We start from the raw sequence: 22,765 nt of genomic DNA on the forward strand, positions 1-22,765 counted from the left end.
TGTGGAAAATCTTGCAGACACAAAATCTGTCTTACCGTCAATCCCAGCTTTCCCGTGAGTAGATCCACGACCACCGTCCTCAACGTCACATCGTCCGCAAAATCCGGTAACACCGTGAATCGCAACGAATCCCTCATTCCGCGGGCCGCCATCTTTTTCTTGTACCAAAAAGGTACCAACCGCCTCCAAAAGCCAAAAAGAGAAAAAACCGAGGGCAACCCCGCAAGGGGTGCCCCCGAACACACTCCTTCGCCTCGACCCGCCGCCCTCTCGTTACTCTCTCAGACAGCGTCCTGCCCAATAGCAGCAGGGGGTGTACCCGCAGGAAACACCCCCAGGCCGAGCAGGACTGGTGTCTTCAAGAAACCCCTCGGATGCAATCAAGATCGCAGCCAAAAGGCCGAGAAGCGATAACCCAATTATCGTCTTTTCCGAGCGAGCGGCGTCCAGGGCGACGTCAATCGCTCGCAGAGATCTGCTGCCTCCCGTCTGGCTCCCTGCTGTTTGCCCAGAGCCACTAATCCTCAGACTTTCACACCTAGCTATGCCTGAGGCCTACTTCCTCCTTCCTATAGCCCATGGTCTAAACACGCCCAGACACCTGTCCATTTAGCACCTTCGGGGTCAAGGCCAGTTTGCTCGTCAATCCAAACTTTAAGCAAGCAAGGCCAAATACAGATTACAAACACATGTATCCATCAGGTGCTCATCGGTGTGCCTAACGAGGGCTAGGATTTGCATAGAGCCGCCTCCTGTTCACGTGGACAAAGGAACCCACTAGAGGGAGACACAGGCCAGAAAATCCCTCGACTGTCGGAGTACTAGCCGACTCATTGACTACAGAGAGGGAAGTAGAGAAAAGTCAAGCCGTTCAACAGGACTCTGCATTGTCGTAGCTTCGACTTGTACGTAGGCTTCATATCGGGCCTTCACACACTCTGCGTGTATTATCTGGCTGTCTTGTCGAAATTCTGGCCCTTGCTATCTATATGTTTGTAAGAAAAGGGTGGTGGACTGAAATAAACTTTGCAAAAATACAAAAATGACATGAGAAAAGAAACACAAATTAAAAGAATAGATATTGTCAGTCTGCTGAAAAGCTGCCATTGCAGCAGCATATGCATTGTGCTGAAAAGGATGGAAGCATGGAAACACAGACCAAGAAACTGACACAAATCAAGAAAAACACAAACACACAGGGGTTAAATACCAGTTTATTGCAAAACAAAAAAAAAAAAAAAAGGACTGCGAACAACTCAACGAGAAAGAACACAAGCAAACAACATTGCAAGCAAAAGACAGAAAAACCTTCTTGTTAAGTTTTTCATTTCAATCTGTTTTTTAGAAAACTGCATAAGAAAGGGGTGCACCGGTCCTGGAGGTACTGCAATACCAGGTCGATGCGTGGAGTGGACAGAGCAAGCTCTTCTTCCATCTCCCTGTTCTAAAAATCCATTTAATATATGGTCCCCAGATAGGGGACGTATCAGATATTAAACTGATAAGAACAGATACTACACTTGATCTTAGCCAAAAGGCCGAGAAGCGATAACCCAATTATCGTCTTTTCCGAGCGAGCGGCGTCCAGGGCGACGTCAATCGCTCGCAGAGATCTGCTGCCTCCCGTCTGGCTCCCTGCTGTTTGCCCAGAGCCACTAATCCTCAGACTTTCACACCTAGCTATGCCTGAGGCCTACTTCCTCCTTCCTATAGCCCATGGTCTAAACACGCCCAGACACCTGTCCATTTAGCACCTTCGGGGTCAAGGCCAGTTTGCTCGTCAATCCAAACTTTAAGCAAGCAAGGCCAAATACAGATTACAAACACATGTATCCATCAGGTGCTCATCGGTGTGCCTAACGAGGGCTAGGATTTGCATAGAGCCGCCTCCTGTTCACGTGGACAAAGGAACCCACTAGAGGGAGACACAGGCCAGAAAATCCCTCGACTGTCGGAGTACTAGCCGACTCATTGACTACAGAGAGGGAAGTAGAGAAAAGTCAAGCCGTTCAACAGGACTCTGCATTGTCGTAGCTTCGACTTGTACGTAGGCTTCATATCGGGCCTTCACACACTCTGCGTGTATTATCTGGCTGTCTTGTCGAAATTCTGGCCCTTGCTATCTATATGTTTGTAAGAAAAGGGTGGTGGACTGAAATAAACTTTGCAAAAATACAAAAATGACATGAGAAAAGAAACACAAATTAAAAGAATAGATATTGTCAGTCTGCTGAAAAGCTGCCATTGCAGCAGCATATGCATTGTGCTGAAAAGGATGGAAGCATGGAAACACAGACCAAGAAACTGACACAAATCAAGAAAAACACAAACACACAGGGGTTAAATACCAGTTTATTGCAAAACAAAAAAAAAAAAAAAAGGACTGCGAACAACTCAACGAGAAAGAACACAAGCAAACAACATTGCAAGCAAAAGACAGAAAAACCTTCTTGTTAAGTTTTTCATTTCAATCTGTTTTTTAGAAAACTGCATAAGAAAGGGGTGCACCGGTCCTGGAGGTACTGCAATACCAGGTCGATGCGTGGAGTGGACAGAGCAAGCTCTTCTTCCATCTCCCTGTTCTAAAAATCCATTTAATATATGGTCCCCAGATAGGGGACGTATCAGATATTAAACTGATAAGAACAGATACTACACTTGATCTTAGCCAAAAGGCCGAGAAGCGATAACCCAATTATCGTCTTTTCCGAGCGAGCGGCGTCCAGGGCGACGTCAATCGCTCGCAGAGATCTGCTGCCTCCCGTCTGGCTCCCTGCTGTTTGCCCAGAGCCACTAATCCTCAGACTTTCACACCTAGCTATGCCTGAGGCCTACTTCCTCCTTCCTATAGCCCATGGTCTAAACACGCCCAGACACCTGTCCATTTAGCACCTTCGGGGTCAAGGCCAGTTTGCTCGTCAATCCAAACTTTAAGCAAGCAAGGCCAAATACAGATTACAAACACATGTATCCATCAGGTGCTCATCGGTGTGCCTAACGAGGGCTAGGATTTGCATAGAGCCGCCTCCTGTTCACGTGGACAAAGGAACCCACTAGAGGGAGACACAGGCCAGAAAATCCCTCGACTGTCGGAGTACTAGCCGACTCATTGACTACAGAGAGGGAAGTAGAGAAAAGTCAAGCCGTTCAACAGGACTCTGCATTGTCGTAGCTTCGACTTGTACGTAGGCTTCATATCGGGCCTTCACACACTCTGCGTGTATTATCTGGCTGTCTTGTCGAAATTCTGGCCCTTGCTATCTATATGTTTGTAAGAAAAGGGTGGTGGACTGAAATAAACTTTGCAAAAATACAAAAATGACATGAGAAAAGAAACACAAATTAAAAGAATAGATATTGTCAGTCTGCTGAAAAGCTGCCATTGCAGCAGCATATGCATTGTGCTGAAAAGGATGGAAGCATGGAAACACAGACCAAGAAACTGACACAAATCAAGAAAAACACAAACACACAGGGGTTAAATACCAGTTTATTGCAAAACAAAAAAAAAAAAAAAAGGACTGCGAACAACTCAACGAGAAAGAACACAAGCAAACAACATTGCAAGCAAAAGACAGAAAAACCTTCTTGTTAAGTTTTTCATTTCAATCTGTTTTTTAGAAAACTGCATAAGAAAGGGGTGCACCGGTCCTGGAGGTACTGCAATACCAGGTCGATGCGTGGAGTGGACAGAGCAAGCTCTTCTTCCATCTCCCTGTTCTAAAAATCCATTTAATATATGGTCCCCAGATAGGGGACGTATCAGATATTAAACTGATAAGAACAGATACTACACTTGATCTTAGCCAAAAGGCCGAGAAGCGATAACCCAATTATCGTCTTTTCCGAGCGAGCGGCGTCCAGGGCGACGTCAATCGCTCGCAGAGATCTGCTGCCTCCCGTCTGGCTCCCTGCTGTTTGCCCAGAGCCACTAATCCTCAGACTTTCACACCTAGCTATGCCTGAGGCCTACTTCCTCCTTCCTATAGCCCATGGTCTAAACACGCCCAGACACCTGTCCATTTAGCACCTTCGGGGTCAAGGCCAGTTTGCTCGTCAATCCAAACTTTAAGCAAGCAAGGCCAAATACAGATTACAAACACATGTATCCATCAGGTGCTCATCGGTGTGCCTAACGAGGGCTAGGATTTGCATAGAGCCGCCTCCTGTTCACGTGGACAAAGGAACCCACTAGAGGGAGACACAGGCCAGAAAATCCCTCGACTGTCGGAGTACTAGCCGACTCATTGACTACAGAGAGGGAAGTAGAGAAAAGTCAAGCCGTTCAACAGGACTCTGCATTGTCGTAGCTTCGACTTGTACGTAGGCTTCATATCGGGCCTTCACACACTCTGCGTGTATTATCTGGCTGTCTTGTCGAAATTCTGGCCCTTGCTATCTATATGTTTGTAAGAAAAGGGTGGTGGACTGAAATAAACTTTGCAAAAATACAAAAATGACATGAGAAAAGAAACACAAATTAAAAGAATAGATATTGTCAGTCTGCTGAAAAGCTGCCATTGCAGCAGCATATGCATTGTGCTGAAAAGGATGGAAGCATGGAAACACAGACCAAGAAACTGACACAAATCAAGAAAAACACAAACACACAGGGGTTAAATACCAGTTTATTGCAAAACAAAAAAAAAAAAAAAAGGACTGCGAACAACTCAACGAGAAAGAACACAAGCAAACAACATTGCAAGCAAAAGACAGAAAAACCTTCTTGTTAAGTTTTTCATTTCAATCTGTTTTTTAGAAAACTGCATAAGAAAGGGGTGCACCGGTCCTGGAGGTACTGCAATACCAGGTCGATGCGTGGAGTGGACAGAGCAAGCTCTTCTTCCATCTCCCTGTTCTAAAAATCCATTTAATATATGGTCCCCAGATAGGGGACGTATCAGATATTAAACTGATAAGAACAGATACTACACTTGATCTTAGCCAAAAGGCCGAGAAGCGATAACCCAATTATCGTCTTTTCCGAGCGAGCGGCGTCCAGGGCGACGTCAATCGCTCGCAGAGATCTGCTGCCTCCCGTCTGGCTCCCTGCTGTTTGCCCAGAGCCACTAATCCTCAGACTTTCACACCTAGCTATGCCTGAGGCCTACTTCCTCCTTCCTATAGCCCATGGTCTAAACACGCCCAGACACCTGTCCATTTAGCACCTTCGGGGTCAAGGCCAGTTTGCTCGTCAATCCAAACTTTAAGCAAGCAAGGCCAAATACAGATTACAAACACATGTATCCATCAGGTGCTCATCGGTGTGCCTAACGAGGGCTAGGATTTGCATAGAGCCGCCTCCTGTTCACGTGGACAAAGGAACCCACTAGAGGGAGACACAGGCCAGAAAATCCCTCGACTGTCGGAGTACTAGCCGACTCATTGACTACAGAGAGGGAAGTAGAGAAAAGTCAAGCCGTTCAACAGGACTCTGCATTGTCGTAGCTTCGACTTGTACGTAGGCTTCATATCGGGCCTTCACACACTCTGCGTGTATTATCTGGCTGTCTTGTCGAAATTCTGGCCCTTGCTATCTATATGTTTGTAAGAAAAGGGTGGTGGACTGAAATAAACTTTGCAAAAATACAAAAATGACATGAGAAAAGAAACACAAATTAAAAGAATAGATATTGTCAGTCTGCTGAAAAGCTGCCATTGCAGCAGCATATGCATTGTGCTGAAAAGGATGGAAGCATGGAAACACAGACCAAGAAACTGACACAAATCAAGAAAAACACAAACACACAGGGGTTAAATACCAGTTTATTGCAAAACAAAAAAAAAAAAAAAAGGACTGCGAACAACTCAACGAGAAAGAACACAAGCAAACAACATTGCAAGCAAAAGACAGAAAAACCTTCTTGTTAAGTTTTTCATTTCAATCTGTTTTTTAGAAAACTGCATAAGAAAGGGGTGCACCGGTCCTGGAGGTACTGCAATACCAGGTCGATGCGTGGAGTGGACAGAGCAAGCTCTTCTTCCATCTCCCTGTTCTAAAAATCCATTTAATATATGGTCCCCAGATAGGGGACGTATCAGATATTAAACTGATAAGAACAGATACTACACTTGATCTTAGCCAAAAGGCCGAGAAGCGATAACCCAATTATCGTCTTTTCCGAGCGAGCGGCGTCCAGGGCGACGTCAATCGCTCGCAGAGATCTGCTGCCTCCCGTCTGGCTCCCTGCTGTTTGCCCAGAGCCACTAATCCTCAGACTTTCACACCTAGCTATGCCTGAGGCCTACTTCCTCCTTCCTATAGCCCATGGTCTAAACACGCCCAGACACCTGTCCATTTAGCACCTTCGGGGTCAAGGCCAGTTTGCTCGTCAATCCAAACTTTAAGCAAGCAAGGCCAAATACAGATTACAAACACATGTATCCATCAGGTGCTCATCGGTGTGCCTAACGAGGGCTAGGATTTGCATAGAGCCGCCTCCTGTTCACGTGGACAAAGGAACCCACTAGAGGGAGACACAGGCCAGAAAATCCCTCGACTGTCGGAGTACTAGCCGACTCATTGACTACAGAGAGGGAAGTAGAGAAAAGTCAAGCCGTTCAACAGGACTCTGCATTGTCGTAGCTTCGACTTGTACGTAGGCTTCATATCGGGCCTTCACACACTCTGCGTGTATTATCTGGCTGTCTTGTCGAAATTCTGGCCCTTGCTATCTATATGTTTGTAAGAAAAGGGTGGTGGACTGAAATAAACTTTGCAAAAATACAAAAATGACATGAGAAAAGAAACACAAATTAAAAGAATAGATATTGTCAGTCTGCTGAAAAGCTGCCATTGCAGCAGCATATGCATTGTGCTGAAAAGGATGGAAGCATGGAAACACAGACCAAGAAACTGACACAAATCAAGAAAAACACAAACACACAGGGGTTAAATACCAGTTTATTGCAAAACAAAAAAAAAAAAAAAAGGACTGCGAACAACTCAACGAGAAAGAACACAAGCAAACAACATTGCAAGCAAAAGACAGAAAAACCTTCTTGTTAAGTTTTTCATTTCAATCTGTTTTTTAGAAAACTGCATAAGAAAGGGGTGCACCGGTCCTGGAGGTACTGCAATACCAGGTCGATGCGTGGAGTGGACAGAGCAAGCTCTTCTTCCATCTCCCTGTTCTAAAAATCCATTTAATATATGGTCCCCAGATAGGGGACGTATCAGATATTAAACTGATAAGAACAGATACTACACTTGATCTTAGCCAAAAGGCCGAGAAGCGATAACCCAATTATCGTCTTTTCCGAGCGAGCGGCGTCCAGGGCGACGTCAATCGCTCGCAGAGATCTGCTGCCTCCCGTCTGGCTCCCTGCTGTTTGCCCAGAGCCACTAATCCTCAGACTTTCACACCTAGCTATGCCTGAGGCCTACTTCCTCCTTCCTATAGCCCATGGTCTAAACACGCCCAGACACCTGTCCATTTAGCACCTTCGGGGTCAAGGCCAGTTTGCTCGTCAATCCAAACTTTAAGCAAGCAAGGCCAAATACAGATTACAAACACATGTATCCATCAGGTGCTCATCGGTGTGCCTAACGAGGGCTAGGATTTGCATAGAGCCGCCTCCTGTTCACGTGGACAAAGGAACCCACTAGAGGGAGACACAGGCCAGAAAATCCCTCGACTGTCGGAGTACTAGCCGACTCATTGACTACAGAGAGGGAAGTAGAGAAAAGTCAAGCCGTTCAACAGGACTCTGCATTGTCGTAGCTTCGACTTGTACGTAGGCTTCATATCGGGCCTTCACACACTCTGCGTGTATTATCTGGCTGTCTTGTCGAAATTCTGGCCCTTGCTATCTATATGTTTGTAAGAAAAGGGTGGTGGACTGAAATAAACTTTGCAAAAATACAAAAATGACATGAGAAAAGAAACACAAATTAAAAGAATAGATATTGTCAGTCTGCTGAAAAGCTGCCATTGCAGCAGCATATGCATTGTGCTGAAAAGGATGGAAGCATGGAAACACAGACCAAGAAACTGACACAAATCAAGAAAAACACAAACACACAGGGGTTAAATACCAGTTTATTGCAAAACAAAAAAAAAAAAAAAAGGACTGCGAACAACTCAACGAGAAAGAACACAAGCAAACAACATTGCAAGCAAAAGACAGAAAAACCTTCTTGTTAAGTTTTTCATTTCAATCTGTTTTTTAGAAAACTGCATAAGAAAGGGGTGCACCGGTCCTGGAGGTACTGCAATACCAGGTCGATGCGTGGAGTGGACAGAGCAAGCTCTTCTTCCATCTCCCTGTTCTAAAAATCCATTTAATATATGGTCCCCAGATAGGGGACGTATCAGATATTAAACTGATAAGAACAGATACTACACTTGATCTTAGCCAAAAGGCCGAGAAGCGATAACCCAATTATCGTCTTTTCCGAGCGAGCGGCGTCCAGGGCGACGTCAATCGCTCGCAGAGATCTGCTGCCTCCCGTCTGGCTCCCTGCTGTTTGCCCAGAGCCACTAATCCTCAGACTTTCACACCTAGCTATGCCTGAGGCCTACTTCCTCCTTCCTATAGCCCATGGTCTAAACACGCCCAGACACCTGTCCATTTAGCACCTTCGGGGTCAAGGCCAGTTTGCTCGTCAATCCAAACTTTAAGCAAGCAAGGCCAAATACAGATTACAAACACATGTATCCATCAGGTGCTCATCGGTGTGCCTAACGAGGGCTAGGATTTGCATAGAGCCGCCTCCTGTTCACGTGGACAAAGGAACCCACTAGAGGGAGACACAGGCCAGAAAATCCCTCGACTGTCGGAGTACTAGCCGACTCATTGACTACAGAGAGGGAAGTAGAGAAAAGTCAAGCCGTTCAACAGGACTCTGCATTGTCGTAGCTTCGACTTGTACGTAGGCTTCATATCGGGCCTTCACACACTCTGCGTGTATTATCTGGCTGTCTTGTCGAAATTCTGGCCCTTGCTATCTATATGTTTGTAAGAAAAGGGTGGTGGACTGAAATAAACTTTGCAAAAATACAAAAATGACATGAGAAAAGAAACACAAATTAAAAGAATAGATATTGTCAGTCTGCTGAAAAGCTGCCATTGCAGCAGCATATGCATTGTGCTGAAAAGGATGGAAGCATGGAAACACAGACCAAGAAACTGACACAAATCAAGAAAAACACAAACACACAGGGGTTAAATACCAGTTTATTGCAAAACAAAAAAAAAAAAAAAAGGACTGCGAACAACTCAACGAGAAAGAACACAAGCAAACAACATTGCAAGCAAAAGACAGAAAAACCTTCTTGTTAAGTTTTTCATTTCAATCTGTTTTTTAGAAAACTGCATAAGAAAGGGGTGCACCGGTCCTGGAGGTACTGCAATACCAGGTCGATGCGTGGAGTGGACAGAGCAAGCTCTTCTTCCATCTCCCTGTTCTAAAAATCCATTTAATATATGGTCCCCAGATAGGGGACGTATCAGATATTAAACTGATAAGAACAGATACTACACTTGATCTTAGCCAAAAGGCCGAGAAGCGATAACCCAATTATCGTCTTTTCCGAGCGAGCGGCGTCCAGGGCGACGTCAATCGCTCGCAGAGATCTGCTGCCTCCCGTCTGGCTCCCTGCTGTTTGCCCAGAGCCACTAATCCTCAGACTTTCACACCTAGCTATGCCTGAGGCCTACTTCCTCCTTCCTATAGCCCATGGTCTAAACACGCCCAGACACCTGTCCATTTAGCACCTTCGGGGTCAAGGCCAGTTTGCTCGTCAATCCAAACTTTAAGCAAGCAAGGCCAAATACAGATTACAAACACATGTATCCATCAGGTGCTCATCGGTGTGCCTAACGAGGGCTAGGATTTGCATAGAGCCGCCTCCTGTTCACGTGGACAAAGGAACCCACTAGAGGGAGACACAGGCCAGAAAATCCCTCGACTGTCGGAGTACTAGCCGACTCATTGACTACAGAGAGGGAAGTAGAGAAAAGTCAAGCCGTTCAACAGGACTCTGCATTGTCGTAGCTTCGACTTGTACGTAGGCTTCATATCGGGCCTTCACACACTCTGCGTGTATTATCTGGCTGTCTTGTCGAAATTCTGGCCCTTGCTATCTATATGTTTGTAAGAAAAGGGTGGTGGACTGAAATAAACTTTGCAAAAATACAAAAATGACATGAGAAAAGAAACACAAATTAAAAGAATAGATATTGTCAGTCTGCTGAAAAGCTGCCATTGCAGCAGCATATGCATTGTGCTGAAAAGGATGGAAGCATGGAAACACAGACCAAGAAACTGACACAAATCAAGAAAAACACAAACACACAGGGGTTAAATACCAGTTTATTGCAAAACAAAAAAAAAAAAAAAAGGACTGCGAACAACTCAACGAGAAAGAACACAAGCAAACAACATTGCAAGCAAAAGACAGAAAAACCTTCTTGTTAAGTTTTTCATTTCAATCTGTTTTTTAGAAAACTGCATAAGAAAGGGGTGCACCGGTCCTGGAGGTACTGCAATACCAGGTCGATGCGTGGAGTGGACAGAGCAAGCTCTTCTTCCATCTCCCTGTTCTAAAAATCCATTTAATATATGGTCCCCAGATAGGGGACGTATCAGATATTAAACTGATAAGAACAGATACTACACTTGATCTTAGCCAAAAGGCCGAGAAGCGATAACCCAATTATCGTCTTTTCCGAGCGAGCGGCGTCCAGGGCGACGTCAATCGCTCGCAGAGATCTGCTGCCTCCCGTCTGGCTCCCTGCTGTTTGCCCAGAGCCACTAATCCTCAGACTTTCACACCTAGCTATGCCTGAGGCCTACTTCCTCCTTCCTATAGCCCATGGTCTAAACACGCCCAGACACCTGTCCATTTAGCACCTTCGGGGTCAAGGCCAGTTTGCTCGTCAATCCAAACTTTAAGCAAGCAAGGCCAAATACAGATTACAAACACATGTATCCATCAGGTGCTCATCGGTGTGCCTAACGAGGGCTAGGATTTGCATAGAGCCGCCTCCTGTTCACGTGGACAAAGGAACCCACTAGAGGGAGACACAGGCCAGAAAATCCCTCGACTGTCGGAGTACTAGCCGACTCATTGACTACAGAGAGGGAAGTAGAGAAAAGTCAAGCCGTTCAACAGGACTCTGCATTGTCGTAGCTTCGACTTGTACGTAGGCTTCATATCGGGCCTTCACACACTCTGCGTGTATTATCTGGCTGTCTTGTCGAAATTCTGGCCCTTGCTATCTATATGTTTGTAAGAAAAGGGTGGTGGACTGAAATAAACTTTGCAAAAATACAAAAATGACATGAGAAAAGAAACACAAATTAAAAGAATAGATATTGTCAGTCTGCTGAAAAGCTGCCATTGCAGCAGCATATGCATTGTGCTGAAAAGGATGGAAGCATGGAAACACAGACCAAGAAACTGACACAAATCAAGAAAAACACAAACACACAGGGGTTAAATACCAGTTTATTGCAAAACAAAAAAAAAAAAAAAAGGACTGCGAACAACTCAACGAGAAAGAACACAAGCAAACAACATTGCAAGCAAAAGACAGAAAAACCTTCTTGTTAAGTTTTTCATTTCAATCTGTTTTTTAGAAAACTGCATAAGAAAGGGGTGCACCGGTCCTGGAGGTACTGCAATACCAGGTCGATGCGTGGAGTGGACAGAGCAAGCTCTTCTTCCATCTCCCTGTTCTAAAAATCCATTTAATATATGGTCCCCAGATAGGGGACGTATCAGATATTAAACTGATAAGAACAGATACTACACTTGATCTTAGCCAAAAGGCCGAGAAGCGATAACCCAATTATCGTCTTTTCCGAGCGAGCGGCGTCCAGGGCGACGTCAATCGCTCGCAGAGATCTGCTGCCTCCCGTCTGGCTCCCTGCTGTTTGCCCAGAGCCACTAATCCTCAGACTTTCACACCTAGCTATGCCTGAGGCCTACTTCCTCCTTCCTATAGCCCATGGTCTAAACACGCCCAGACACCTGTCCATTTAGCACCTTCGGGGTCAAGGCCAGTTTGCTCGTCAATCCAAACTTTAAGCAAGCAAGGCCAAATACAGATTACAAACACATGTATCCATCAGGTGCTCATCGGTGTGCCTAACGAGGGCTAGGATTTGCATAGAGCCGCCTCCTGTTCACGTGGACAAAGGAACCCACTAGAGGGAGACACAGGCCAGAAAATCCCTCGACTGTCGGAGTACTAGCCGACTCATTGACTACAGAGAGGGAAGTAGAGAAAAGTCAAGCCGTTCAACAGGACTCTGCATTGTCGTAGCTTCGACTTGTACGTAGGCTTCATATCGGGCCTTCACACACTCTGCGTGTATTATCTGGCTGTCTTGTCGAAATTCTGGCCCTTGCTATCTATATGTTTGTAAGAAAAGGGTGGTGGACTGAAATAAACTTTGCAAAAATACAAAAATGACATGAGAAAAGAAACACAAATTAAAAGAATAGATATTGTCAGTCTGCTGAAAAGCTGCCATTGCAGCAGCATATGCATTGTGCTGAAAAGGATGGAAGCATGGAAACACAGACCAAGAAACTGACACAAATCAAGAAAAACACAAACACACAGGGGTTAAATACCAGTTTATTGCAAAACAAAAAAAAAAAAAAAAGGACTGCGAACAACTCAACGAGAAAGAACACAAGCAAACAACATTGCAAGCAAAAGACAGAAAAACCTTCTTGTTAAGTTTTTCATTTCAATCTGTTTTTTAGAAAACTGCATAAGAAAGGGGTGCACCGGTCCTGGAGGTACTGCAATACCAGGTCGATGCGTGGAGTGGACAGAGCAAGCTCTTCTTCCATCTCCCTGTTCTAAAAATCCATTTAATATATGGTCCCCAGATAGGGGACGTATCAGATATTAAACTGATAAGAACAGATACTACACTTGATCTTAGCCAAAAGGCCGAGAAGCGATAACCCAATTATCGTCTTTTCCGAGCGAGCGGCGTCCAGGGCGACGTCAATCGCTCGCAGAGATCTGCTGCCTCCCGTCTGGCTCCCTGCTGTTTGCCCAGAGCCACTAATCCTCAGACTTTCACACCTAGCTATGCCTGAGGCCTACTTCCTCCTTCCTATAGCCCATGGTCTAAACACGCCCAGACACCTGTCCATTTAGCACCTTCGGGGTCAAGGCCAGTTTGCTCGTCAATCCAAACTTTAAGCAAGCAAGGCCAAATACAGATTACAAACACATGTATCCATCAGGTGCTCATCGGTGTGCCTAACGAGGGCTAGGATTTGCATAGAGCCGCCTCCTGTTCACGTGGACAAAGGAACCCACTAGAGGGAGACACAGGCCAGAAAATCCCTCGACTGTCGGAGTACTAGCCGACTCATTGACTACAGAGAGGGAAGTAGAGAAAAGTCAAGCCGTTCAACAGGACTCTGCATTGTCGTAGCTTCGACTTGTACGTAGGCTTCATATCGGGCCTTCACACACTCTGCGTGTATTATCTGGCTGTCTTGTCGAAATTCTGGCCCTTGCTATCTATATGTTTGTAAGAAAAGGGTGGTGGACTGAAATAAACTTTGCAAAAATACAAAAATGACATGAGAAAAGAAACACAAATTAAAAGAATAGATATTGTCAGTCTGCTGAAAAGCTGCCATTGCAGCAGCATATGCATTGTGCTGAAAAGGATGGAAGCATGGAAACACAGACCAAGAAACTGACACAAATCAAGAAAAACACAAACACACAGGGGTTAAATACCAGTTTATTGCAAAACAAAAAAAAAAAAAAAAGGACTGCGAACAACTCAACGAGAAAGAACACAAGCAAACAACATTGCAAGCAAAAGACAGAAAAACCTTCTTGTTAAGTTTTTCATTTCAATCTGTTTTTTAGAAAACTGCATAAGAAAGGGGTGCACCGGTCCTGGAGGTACTGCAATACCAGGTCGATGCGTGGAGTGGACAGAGCAAGCTCTTCTTCCATCTCCCTGTTCTAAAAATCCATTTAATATATGGTCCCCAGATAGGGGACGTATCAGATATTAAACTGATAAGAACAGATACTACACTTGATCTTAGCCAAAAGGCCGAGAAGCGATAACCCAATTATCGTCTTTTCCGAGCGAGCGGCGTCCAGGGCGACGTCAATCGCTCGCAGAGATCTGCTGCCTCCCGTCTGGCTCCCTGCTGTTTGCCCAGAGCCACTAATCCTCAGACTTTCACACCTAGCTATGCCTGAGGCCTACTTCCTCCTTCCTATAGCCCATGGTCTAAACACGCCCAGACACCTGTCCATTTAGCACCTTCGGGGTCAAGGCCAGTTTGCTCGTCAATCCAAACTTTAAGCAAGCAAGGCCAAATACAGATTACAAACACATGTATCCATCAGGTGCTCATCGGTGTGCCTAACGAGGGCTAGGATTTGCATAGAGCCGCCTCCTGTTCACGTGGACAAAGGAACCCACTAGAGGGAGACACAGGCCAGAAAATCCCTCGACTGTCGGAGTACTAGCCGACTCATTGACTACAGAGAGGGAAGTAGAGAAAAGTCAAGCCGTTCAACAGGACTCTGCATTGTCGTAGCTTCGACTTGTACGTAGGCTTCATATCGGGCCTTCACACACTCTGCGTGTATTATCTGGCTGTCTTGTCGAAATTCTGGCCCTTGCTATCTATATGTTTGTAAGAAAAGGGTGGTGGACTGAAATAAACTTTGCAAAAATACAAAAATGACATGAGAAAAGAAACACAAATTAAAAGAATAGATATTGTCAGTCTGCTGAAAAGCTGCCATTGCAGCAGCATATGCATTGTGCTGAAAAGGATGGAAGCATGGAAACACAGACCAAGAAACTGACACAAATCAAGAAAAACACAAACACACAGGGGTTAAATACCAGTTTATTGCAAAACAAAAAAAAAAAAAAAAGGACTGCGAACAACTCAACGAGAAAGAACACAAGCAAACAACATTGCAAGCAAAAGACAGAAAAACCTTCTTGTTAAGTTTTTCATTTCAATCTGTTTTTTAGAAAACTGCATAAGAAAGGGGTGCACCGGTCCTGGAGGTACTGCAATACCAGGTCGATGCGTGGAGTGGACAGAGCAAGCTCTTCTTCCATCTCCCTGTTCTAAAAATCCATTTAATATATGGTCCCCAGATAGGGGACGTATCAGATATTAAACTGATAAGAACAGATTTTTTGGTTGAAAATGTAATCTTTATTTGCATAAAAGATATACAAAAAACAATACTTTTGTCGGGGTACATTCTCCCCTGTACTGCGACGCAGCGCATAAATACACTACATTACAATACATTTCCGGTCATACTAATAAATACATTCAATCACATACATTCATTCTGCGGTATGATGCCTGATGTGTTGTGCGGAGTAAGGGTACCCCGAGCCATCACATCATGCATGACGCCGCAATACCCCTGAAGCATGAAACTAAATAACATTGTCTATACGTTATGTTACTCAAACTGAATCAATACTGTAACATTTCAAAAAAGCAACAGGTGTGATGGGGGGGTGGGAGAGAGGGGTAAGGGGAGGGGAATGAAATCACAGGCCCGAAGCTTTATTGAATGGACAAAGACACACAAGGGAGAGTGGGGGAAGGGGAAATCTTCAGACCTCCTCTTCCTCCATGAGATCCATCAGGTTATAGTCTCTGAGCAGACTGTGAACCAGTCTGCGACAGTCCTCAATGGACATCCTCTCCCTCTGGTGGATAAGGCGCTTTCTGGCGCACCATAAAGCGTCCTTAAAGCAACACAACACCCGCCAGGCGTTGTCAATGTCCTCCTGTGTAAAAGTACCATGAAAAAGTCCATTCAGCACAGCAAAATGTGTGATGGCAGTCTGTGAAACAAAGTCTTTAAGTTCAGGTTCCAAGGCCCTCAACAGGCTCTGTGCAAATGAGCACTCCCAGAAAACGTGAAAGGACGTTTCCTCGTGGATGATACAAAAGGGGCAGTGCCTGTATCTGCACAAGTTTCCGGCATGCATAAATGTCCTGAGTGGCAGCCCTCCCTGGACAGCCATCCATGCCAGATCTTTATGCCTGTTGGTGAGTCTCTTTGAAGAAACATTCCTCCAGACCACTTTGCAAGTGGCTGAAGGGAGGCCTGGAACAGTCTCAGCAATGTCCGATGCTCTGATCAACTTGTAGATAGTTTTTGGCTTCCACAAGTCGGGCTTAACTCCATGCAGCCCCAGCTCCTTGATGAACTTGAAAGTGTCCAAGTAGTACCAAGGAGTGTCCCAGTTGTAGGGGATGGAGCTGTCCCATTTGTCCCATCCAAGGGACCTCCAGAGAGGCAGGAGGAAAAAACGGGACATGGAGTTGCCTCCAGAGGCCGAAGTTCTGTCAATCAAAGTTCTGCGGATGCAGTTGCAGGCAAAGAACACCCCCAGTAACGTTGCGATGTCGGGCACGCCCTTACCGCCCTTGAGGGGTTCCTTGAACATGACTGCTCGCTTCACTCTGTCCATCTTGGAGCCCCAGATGAAGTGGAACACCGCCCTGGTGATGGCCTTGCAGGTGTTGACCCGGGGGGGCCAGGCCTGGGCGAGGTACTGCAACACAGGGAGGATCTCGCTGCGGAGTACCAGTGTTTTCCCTTCGATGGTGAGTTCTCTGAGGCTCCATAGTCCAAACTTTTGTCTCATCTTGGACAGTCTCTCCTCCCAAGACTTCAGGGCTGCGCCCTCAGCTCCAAACCAAACTCCAAGAATTTTGATGAAGTCCGCCCTGACGCTGAAAGGGATGGATGCAGAAGAAGGCAGGAACCACTTTCCGAAGAGCATGATCTCTGACTTCCCGCAGTTGACTTTTGCCCCTGAAGCTTTGCCGAAGTCCTCACAGGTCTGGACGAGCGAGTCGATGGAGCGCTGGTCAGCACAGAACACCGTTACGTCGTCCATGTAGAGTGAGCACTTGACAACCCTTCTGTCCGGTCCCGGTGCGGTGATCCCTCTGATCTCTGGGTTCTGTCGGATGCATTCGGCAAAGAGCTCTATACAGCAAACAAAAAGCAGAGGTGAGAGAGGGCAGCCTTGTCTGACCCCAGAGAGAACAGGGAAAGGGTCAGTTTTCCAGCCATTCACCAACACCGTACTACAAATGTCATTATACATCACATTCACATACGAACAAAACATGTCCCCAAGACCAAACCTGCGCAGAGCTCTGCACATAAACTCATGGGAGACACGGTCAAAGGCCTTTTCCTGGTCAAGACTGACCAGGGCCGCGTGCACACGGCGGCCTCGAATGTACTGGACCGTGTCCCGGACAAGCGCAAGGCTGTCCGCAATCCTGCGACCAGGAATGCCGCAAGTCTGATCCGGGTGGATGATCTGTCCGATGACAGATTTCAGCCTGTTGGCCAGAACCTTGGCGAGGATTTTGTAGTCCACGTTCAAGAGAGAGATGGGACGCCAATTTTTCAGATCCCCTCTCTCCCCCTTACGCTTATACAAAATCGTGATCATCCCCTCCCTCAGCGACGGAGGCATTGTGCCCTCCACCACCATCTCCTCGTACAGCTCGAGCAGGTCCGGGCCAACGAGATCCCACAGCGCTACATAGAGCTCCGCTGGGAGACCGTCGCAGCCCGGGGTCCTGCCTTGCCTAAAGGATCTGACGGCAGAGTGCAGCTCCTCCAGCGCCAAGGGGACGTTGATTGCCGACATACCTGCAGGATCAATTTGGTTAGTGATACCTGACAAGAACCTGTCGGCCTCAGCCGTATCTGTTTCTTTCGGGGAGTAGAGGTTGGTGTAGTAGTCGCTGACAACTTGCATCACAGCCTCCTTCCCCTTCTGGAGTGTTCCGGTCTCGTCCCGCAGCTCAGACAAGGGAGTGTGTCCTGAGTGGAGTTTCCTGAAAAAGAAAGAGTTACATTTCTCACCTTTCTCAAGATTCTCCACCTTGGAACGGAAGACGAGGTGCCTGGATTCTTCCTCGAAGTGTCCTTTCAGGCTCTTCTTGGTGTCCTCCAGGTCCTGCCTAACGTCCCAGCCGCAGTGGTGAAGGTCCTGCAGGGACTGCATCTGACGTTGCAGTCTCCTGAGTTCCCTCTTCCTGGCACACACTTGCTGGCGTCCCCTTGCCTGAAAGAAGCTGCGTAGCTTGACTTTCACAAACTCCCAGTAGTCACTTACCTTTCTGAAGAACCTCTTGTCCTCCTTCCAGGTAATGTAGGCCTCCCTGAGTTCCTCCAGCAGTTCCTCATTTTCCAGCAGGGTACCATTCAGCTTCCAGGAGCCCGGACCGGGGGCAAAGCCCTCGCCCAGGTCACCCCGAAAGTGAATGGCCCTGTGGTCAGAGAAAAAGCAGGGGACCATGGAGAACCCGCGATGTCTGACTGTCTTGGAGGTGAGCACGAAGTCTATCCTAGAACGCACGGATCCATCAGGACGGCACCACGAATAGTTCACGGAACCTTTCCCTATGGATCCCACGGCGTCCTTCAAGGAAGCCTCCGCGATCATCTCCTTGAGCAGCCTAGACGTGGTGTCGAGCTTTGCGTACATGCTGGAGCTGCGCCCATCCTCCTCAATCGGACAGTTAAAATCACCGCCGATTACTACTGCCCTGGTGGTGACGAGTTGGGTCCGCAGGGTCTGGAAAAGCTCCAGTCGCTCATTCTTATCTGGGGAGGCGTACACGCTGATGAGCCTAACTGGCTCTCCCGCCCACGAGCCGTCTACGACCAAAAGACGGCCACAGACGAGCTCCTGGACGGAGTCAACCGTGAAACGACCACCCCTGACAAGAATGGCTACCCCTGCAGACTTACAATCGACACCCCCGGACCAGTAGGAGGGACCATGGGTCCACTGGGAGGACAGATGAGTGTACCTCCTCGAGAAGGGTAGGGCACACTCCTGAAGCATGTAGACATCACTCTGCTGTGTGGAAAGAAATGTCAGCGCCACCTGTCTTCTAGACGCATCCTTGATGCTCCTAACATTAATGGAAAAGATAGAGATCTCTGCCATCATGTAAAGGAGATGAAGGGGCTAGTTAGCAGGTGGGCTGAACTTACCTCCCCTGAGGGGGGGGTGGTTCTTCCACTGCCTCTTGCGCCTGTCCGGTGTCCTGGTTCAGGCCGCACTCCTCAAGGACGCTGTCCATAAGGTCTTGGGTGAGGTCAGTCTCTGGGGGGGCCAGGTCCTTACCTACCTGCATTTCTCCTTCGTCTTCCCCCGCAGACTCGAGGTCCTCGAGGTCCTCCACCACTGGGTCCAGTCCAGCGATGTCATTTTGCTGGGCCACGGTGGGCCGCTTGGTGGGTTCTTCAGTTGTCGGGCTGTCTAGGTTCCGTTTTCGGCCTTTGCTGGTGGGGGGTGGGGTGGGGGGGGCGGTGGGCAGGGTGGGGAAGTCCTCCATGGAGGACAGGGCGGGGGGGGGCTGGGAGGGGGGAGGGGCAGGGGCAGGTGAGGTCACCTCCGACTCAGGGGGGTTGGGGAGGGATGGGTCGGAGGAGGTGGTAGGGGCCTGGGGAGGGGGGGACTCACCAGTGGCTTTCCGAGGTTCCTTCGCAGTCTTTTCCCCTGGCTTCTTTTTCCCAGCGCTGTCTGGGGCTCTGCCCTTGAGCAGGGCTCCAGCGTAGGACCGGGATCTCTGGGGGCAGTCTCTGTAGACGTGCTCAGCCAATCCGCAGAGGTTACAGGTCTTGGACCTCGGGCAATCCTTGGTCTCATGGCCTGTAGCCCGACAGAACCTGCAAGAAGGTTCCTGACAACCAAAACTTACGTGACCCTGCATGCCACACCTGCGACAGGTCTGGGGCATGTCTGCGTAGTAAAGGAGTCCTGCGGAGGCTCCCAGAGAGAAGCAGGGCTTCAGGTGTTGGAGATCCCCCGAAGGCTCTCTCCTTAACCTGCAAGAAACTGCCCACTTACCTGTCCAGAAGCCGTTGACATCGAGGATTCGGACTGGGTCTTTGGCCACGATGCAAAACCTCTGGAGGTAGGTAGCGATGTCTTTTGCTGGGGTATGGGGATTCCTCATGGACACCGTCACCCGCCTTTCATCCCGTTGAATGGGAGTGTTCGCAACAAAGTTGCGGAAAGGGGAATCCGGGCCACAATTCTTCACCGCTTCCCAGTACCTTCTACAGACCTGTAGGGACACAAAAGTTATATAAAATATACCTTTCATGAAGGTCTGTACGGACAGGGTCTCCGCCTTGCTGAACCCCTGCTCGAGGATCATTTTCTTGCCAAAGATTTCCGGGGTCATGTCGGGGATTCTTCCATCCACCTCCTTCAGCTGCAGCACCACTGTCTGCCTCATCCAGGGTTCCAGGGTAGGAAGCCCGTCTGCGGACCTGGTTGGCCTTGCTGAGCCCGACTGGCTAACGGCCGCCGGGGTGGGGGTGGAGGTTGAAGCGACTTCTCCCGGAGTCTTGGCAGAAATGGCGGAGACATGTTTCTTCTTCCCAGTGCTCTTCCCCATGACGGAGGAGTTCGTCGGTAGTCGCTTCAGGAGAACTTCGGCGGCTTCCTTCTTATTCCTCGGCGTCTTCACTCTTTTGCAGCCTTTAAAAAGGCCCTTGTGCGCCTACTGCCCGAAGGTAGTAGCGCAGAGTGGGGGGGGAGGAGGGAAGATCGCAATCTCGTTCCTTGTGGGGGCTAAGCCTCTAACCCAATAGCAGCGAGTAGGTGAAGCTGAATTTAATCAACGATCCTACAAGGCCGAGCAGAGGGTACCCCACAAGGACCAAATGGCTTGGATAGATACAAATGTTTCTCAACGTCCTAGCCGTAAAGCAGAGACACCCCTAAGGGCTAAAGTCGATACTACACTTGATCTTAGCCAAAAGGCCGAGAAGCGATAACCCAATTATCGTCTTTTCCGAGCGAGCGGCGTCCAGGGCGACGTCAATCGCTCGCAGAGATCTGCTGCCTCCCGTCTGGCTCCCTGCTGTTTGCCCAGAGCCACTAATCCTCAGACTTTCACACCTAGCTATGCCTGAGGCCTACTTCCTCCTTCCTATAGCCCATGGTCTAAACACGCCCAGACACCTGTCCATTTAGCACCTTCGGGGTCAAGGCCAGTTTGCTCGTCAATCCAAACTTTAAGCAAGCAAGGCCAAATACAGATTACAAACACATGTATCCATCAGGTGCTCATCGGTGTGCCTAACGAGGGCTAGGATTTGCATAGAGCCGCCTCCTGTTCACGTGGACAAAGGAACCCACTAGAGGGAGACACAGGCCAGAAAATCCCTCGACTGTCGGAGTACTAGCCGACTCATTGACTACAGAGAGGGAAGTAGAGAAAAGTCAAGCCGTTCAACAGGACTCTGCATTGTCGTAGCTTCGACTTGTACGTAGGCTTCATATCGGGCCTTCACACACTCTGCGTGTATTATCTGGCTGTCTTGTCGAAATTCTGGCCCTTGCTATCTATATGTTTGTAAGAAAAGGGTGGTGGACTGAAATAAACTTTGCAAAAATACAAAAATGACATGAGAAAAGAAACACAAATTAAAAGAATAGATATTGTCAGTCTGCTGAAAAGCTGCCATTGCAGCAGCATATGCATTGTGCTGAAAAGGATGGAAGCATGGAAACACAGACCAAGAAACTGACACAAATCAAGAAAAACACAAACACACAGGGGTTAAATACCAGTTTATTGCAAAACAAAAAAAAAAAAAAAAGGACTGCGAACAACTCAACGAGAAAGAACACAAGCAAACAACATTGCAAGCAAAAGACAGAAAAACCTTCTTGTTAAGTTTTTCATTTCAATCTGTTTTTTAGAAAACTGCATAAGAAAGGGGTGCACCGGTCCTGGAGGTACTGCAATACCAGGTCGATGCGTGGAGTGGACAGAGCAAGCTCTTCTTCCATCTCCCTGTTCTAAAAATCCATTTAATATATGGTCCCCAGATAGGGGACGTATCAGATATTAAACTGATAAGAACAGATACTACACTTGATCTTAGCCAAAAGGCCGAGAAGCGATAACCCAATTATCGTCTTTTCCGAGCGAGCGGCGTCCAGGGCGACGTCAATCGCTCGCAGAGATCTGCTGCCTCCCGTCTGGCTCCCTGCTGTTTGCCCAGAGCCACTAATCCTCAGACTTTCACACCTAGCTATGCCTGAGGCCTACTTCCTCCTTCCTATAGCCCATGGTCTAAACACGCCCAGACACCTGTCCATTTAGCACCTTCGGGGTCAAGGCCAGTTTGCTCGTCAATCCAAACTTTAAGCAAGCAAGGCCAAATACAGATTACAAACACATGTATCCATCAGGTGCTCATCGGTGTGCCTAACGAGGGCTAGGATTTGCATAGAGCCGCCTCCTGTTCACGTGGACAAAGGAACCCACTAGAGGGAGACACAGGCCAGAAAATCCCTCGACTGTCGGAGTACTAGCCGACTCATTGACTACAGAGAGGGAAGTAGAGAAAAGTCAAGCCGTTCAACAGGACTCTGCATTGTCGTAGCTTCGACTTGTACGTAGGCTTCATATCGGGCCTTCACACACTCTGCGTGTATTATCTGGCTGTCTTGTCGAAATTCTGGCCCTTGCTATCTATATGTTTGTAAGAAAAGGGTGGTGGACTGAAATAAACTTTGCAAAAATACAAAAATGACATGAGAAAAGAAACACAAATTAAAAGAATAGATATTGTCAGTCTGCTGAAAAGCTGCCATTGCAGCAGCATATGCATTGTGCTGAAAAGGATGGAAGCATGGAAACACAGACCAAGAAACTGACACAAATCAAGAAAAACACAAACACACAGGGGTTAAATA

At 47.5% G+C, this 22,765-nt stretch overlaps 1 protein-coding gene across 1 annotated transcript; it reads right to left on the bottom strand.

The window, feature by feature from the left end:
- Nucleotides 1-273: 273 nt before the first annotated feature.
- On the bottom strand, nt 274-18,478 carry LOC309543871 (uncharacterized protein; the record flags this gene model as incomplete). Its single annotated transcript, XM_082276289.1, has 3 exons — nt 274-293; nt 16,330-16,998; nt 17,896-18,478. 3 exons carry the CDS (start codon nt 18,476-18,478, stop codon nt 274-276), a joined length of 1,272 nt encoding a protein of 423 aa, XP_082132415.1.
- Nucleotides 18,479-22,765: the final 4,287 nt, after the last annotated feature.

Source organism: Pelophylax lessonae (assembly GCF_965119305.1).
Source record: "Pelophylax lessonae genome assembly, contig: HAP1_SCAFFOLD_457, whole genome shotgun sequence".
Classification (NCBI taxonomy): Eukaryota; Metazoa; Chordata; class Amphibia; order Anura; family Ranidae; genus Pelophylax; species Pelophylax lessonae.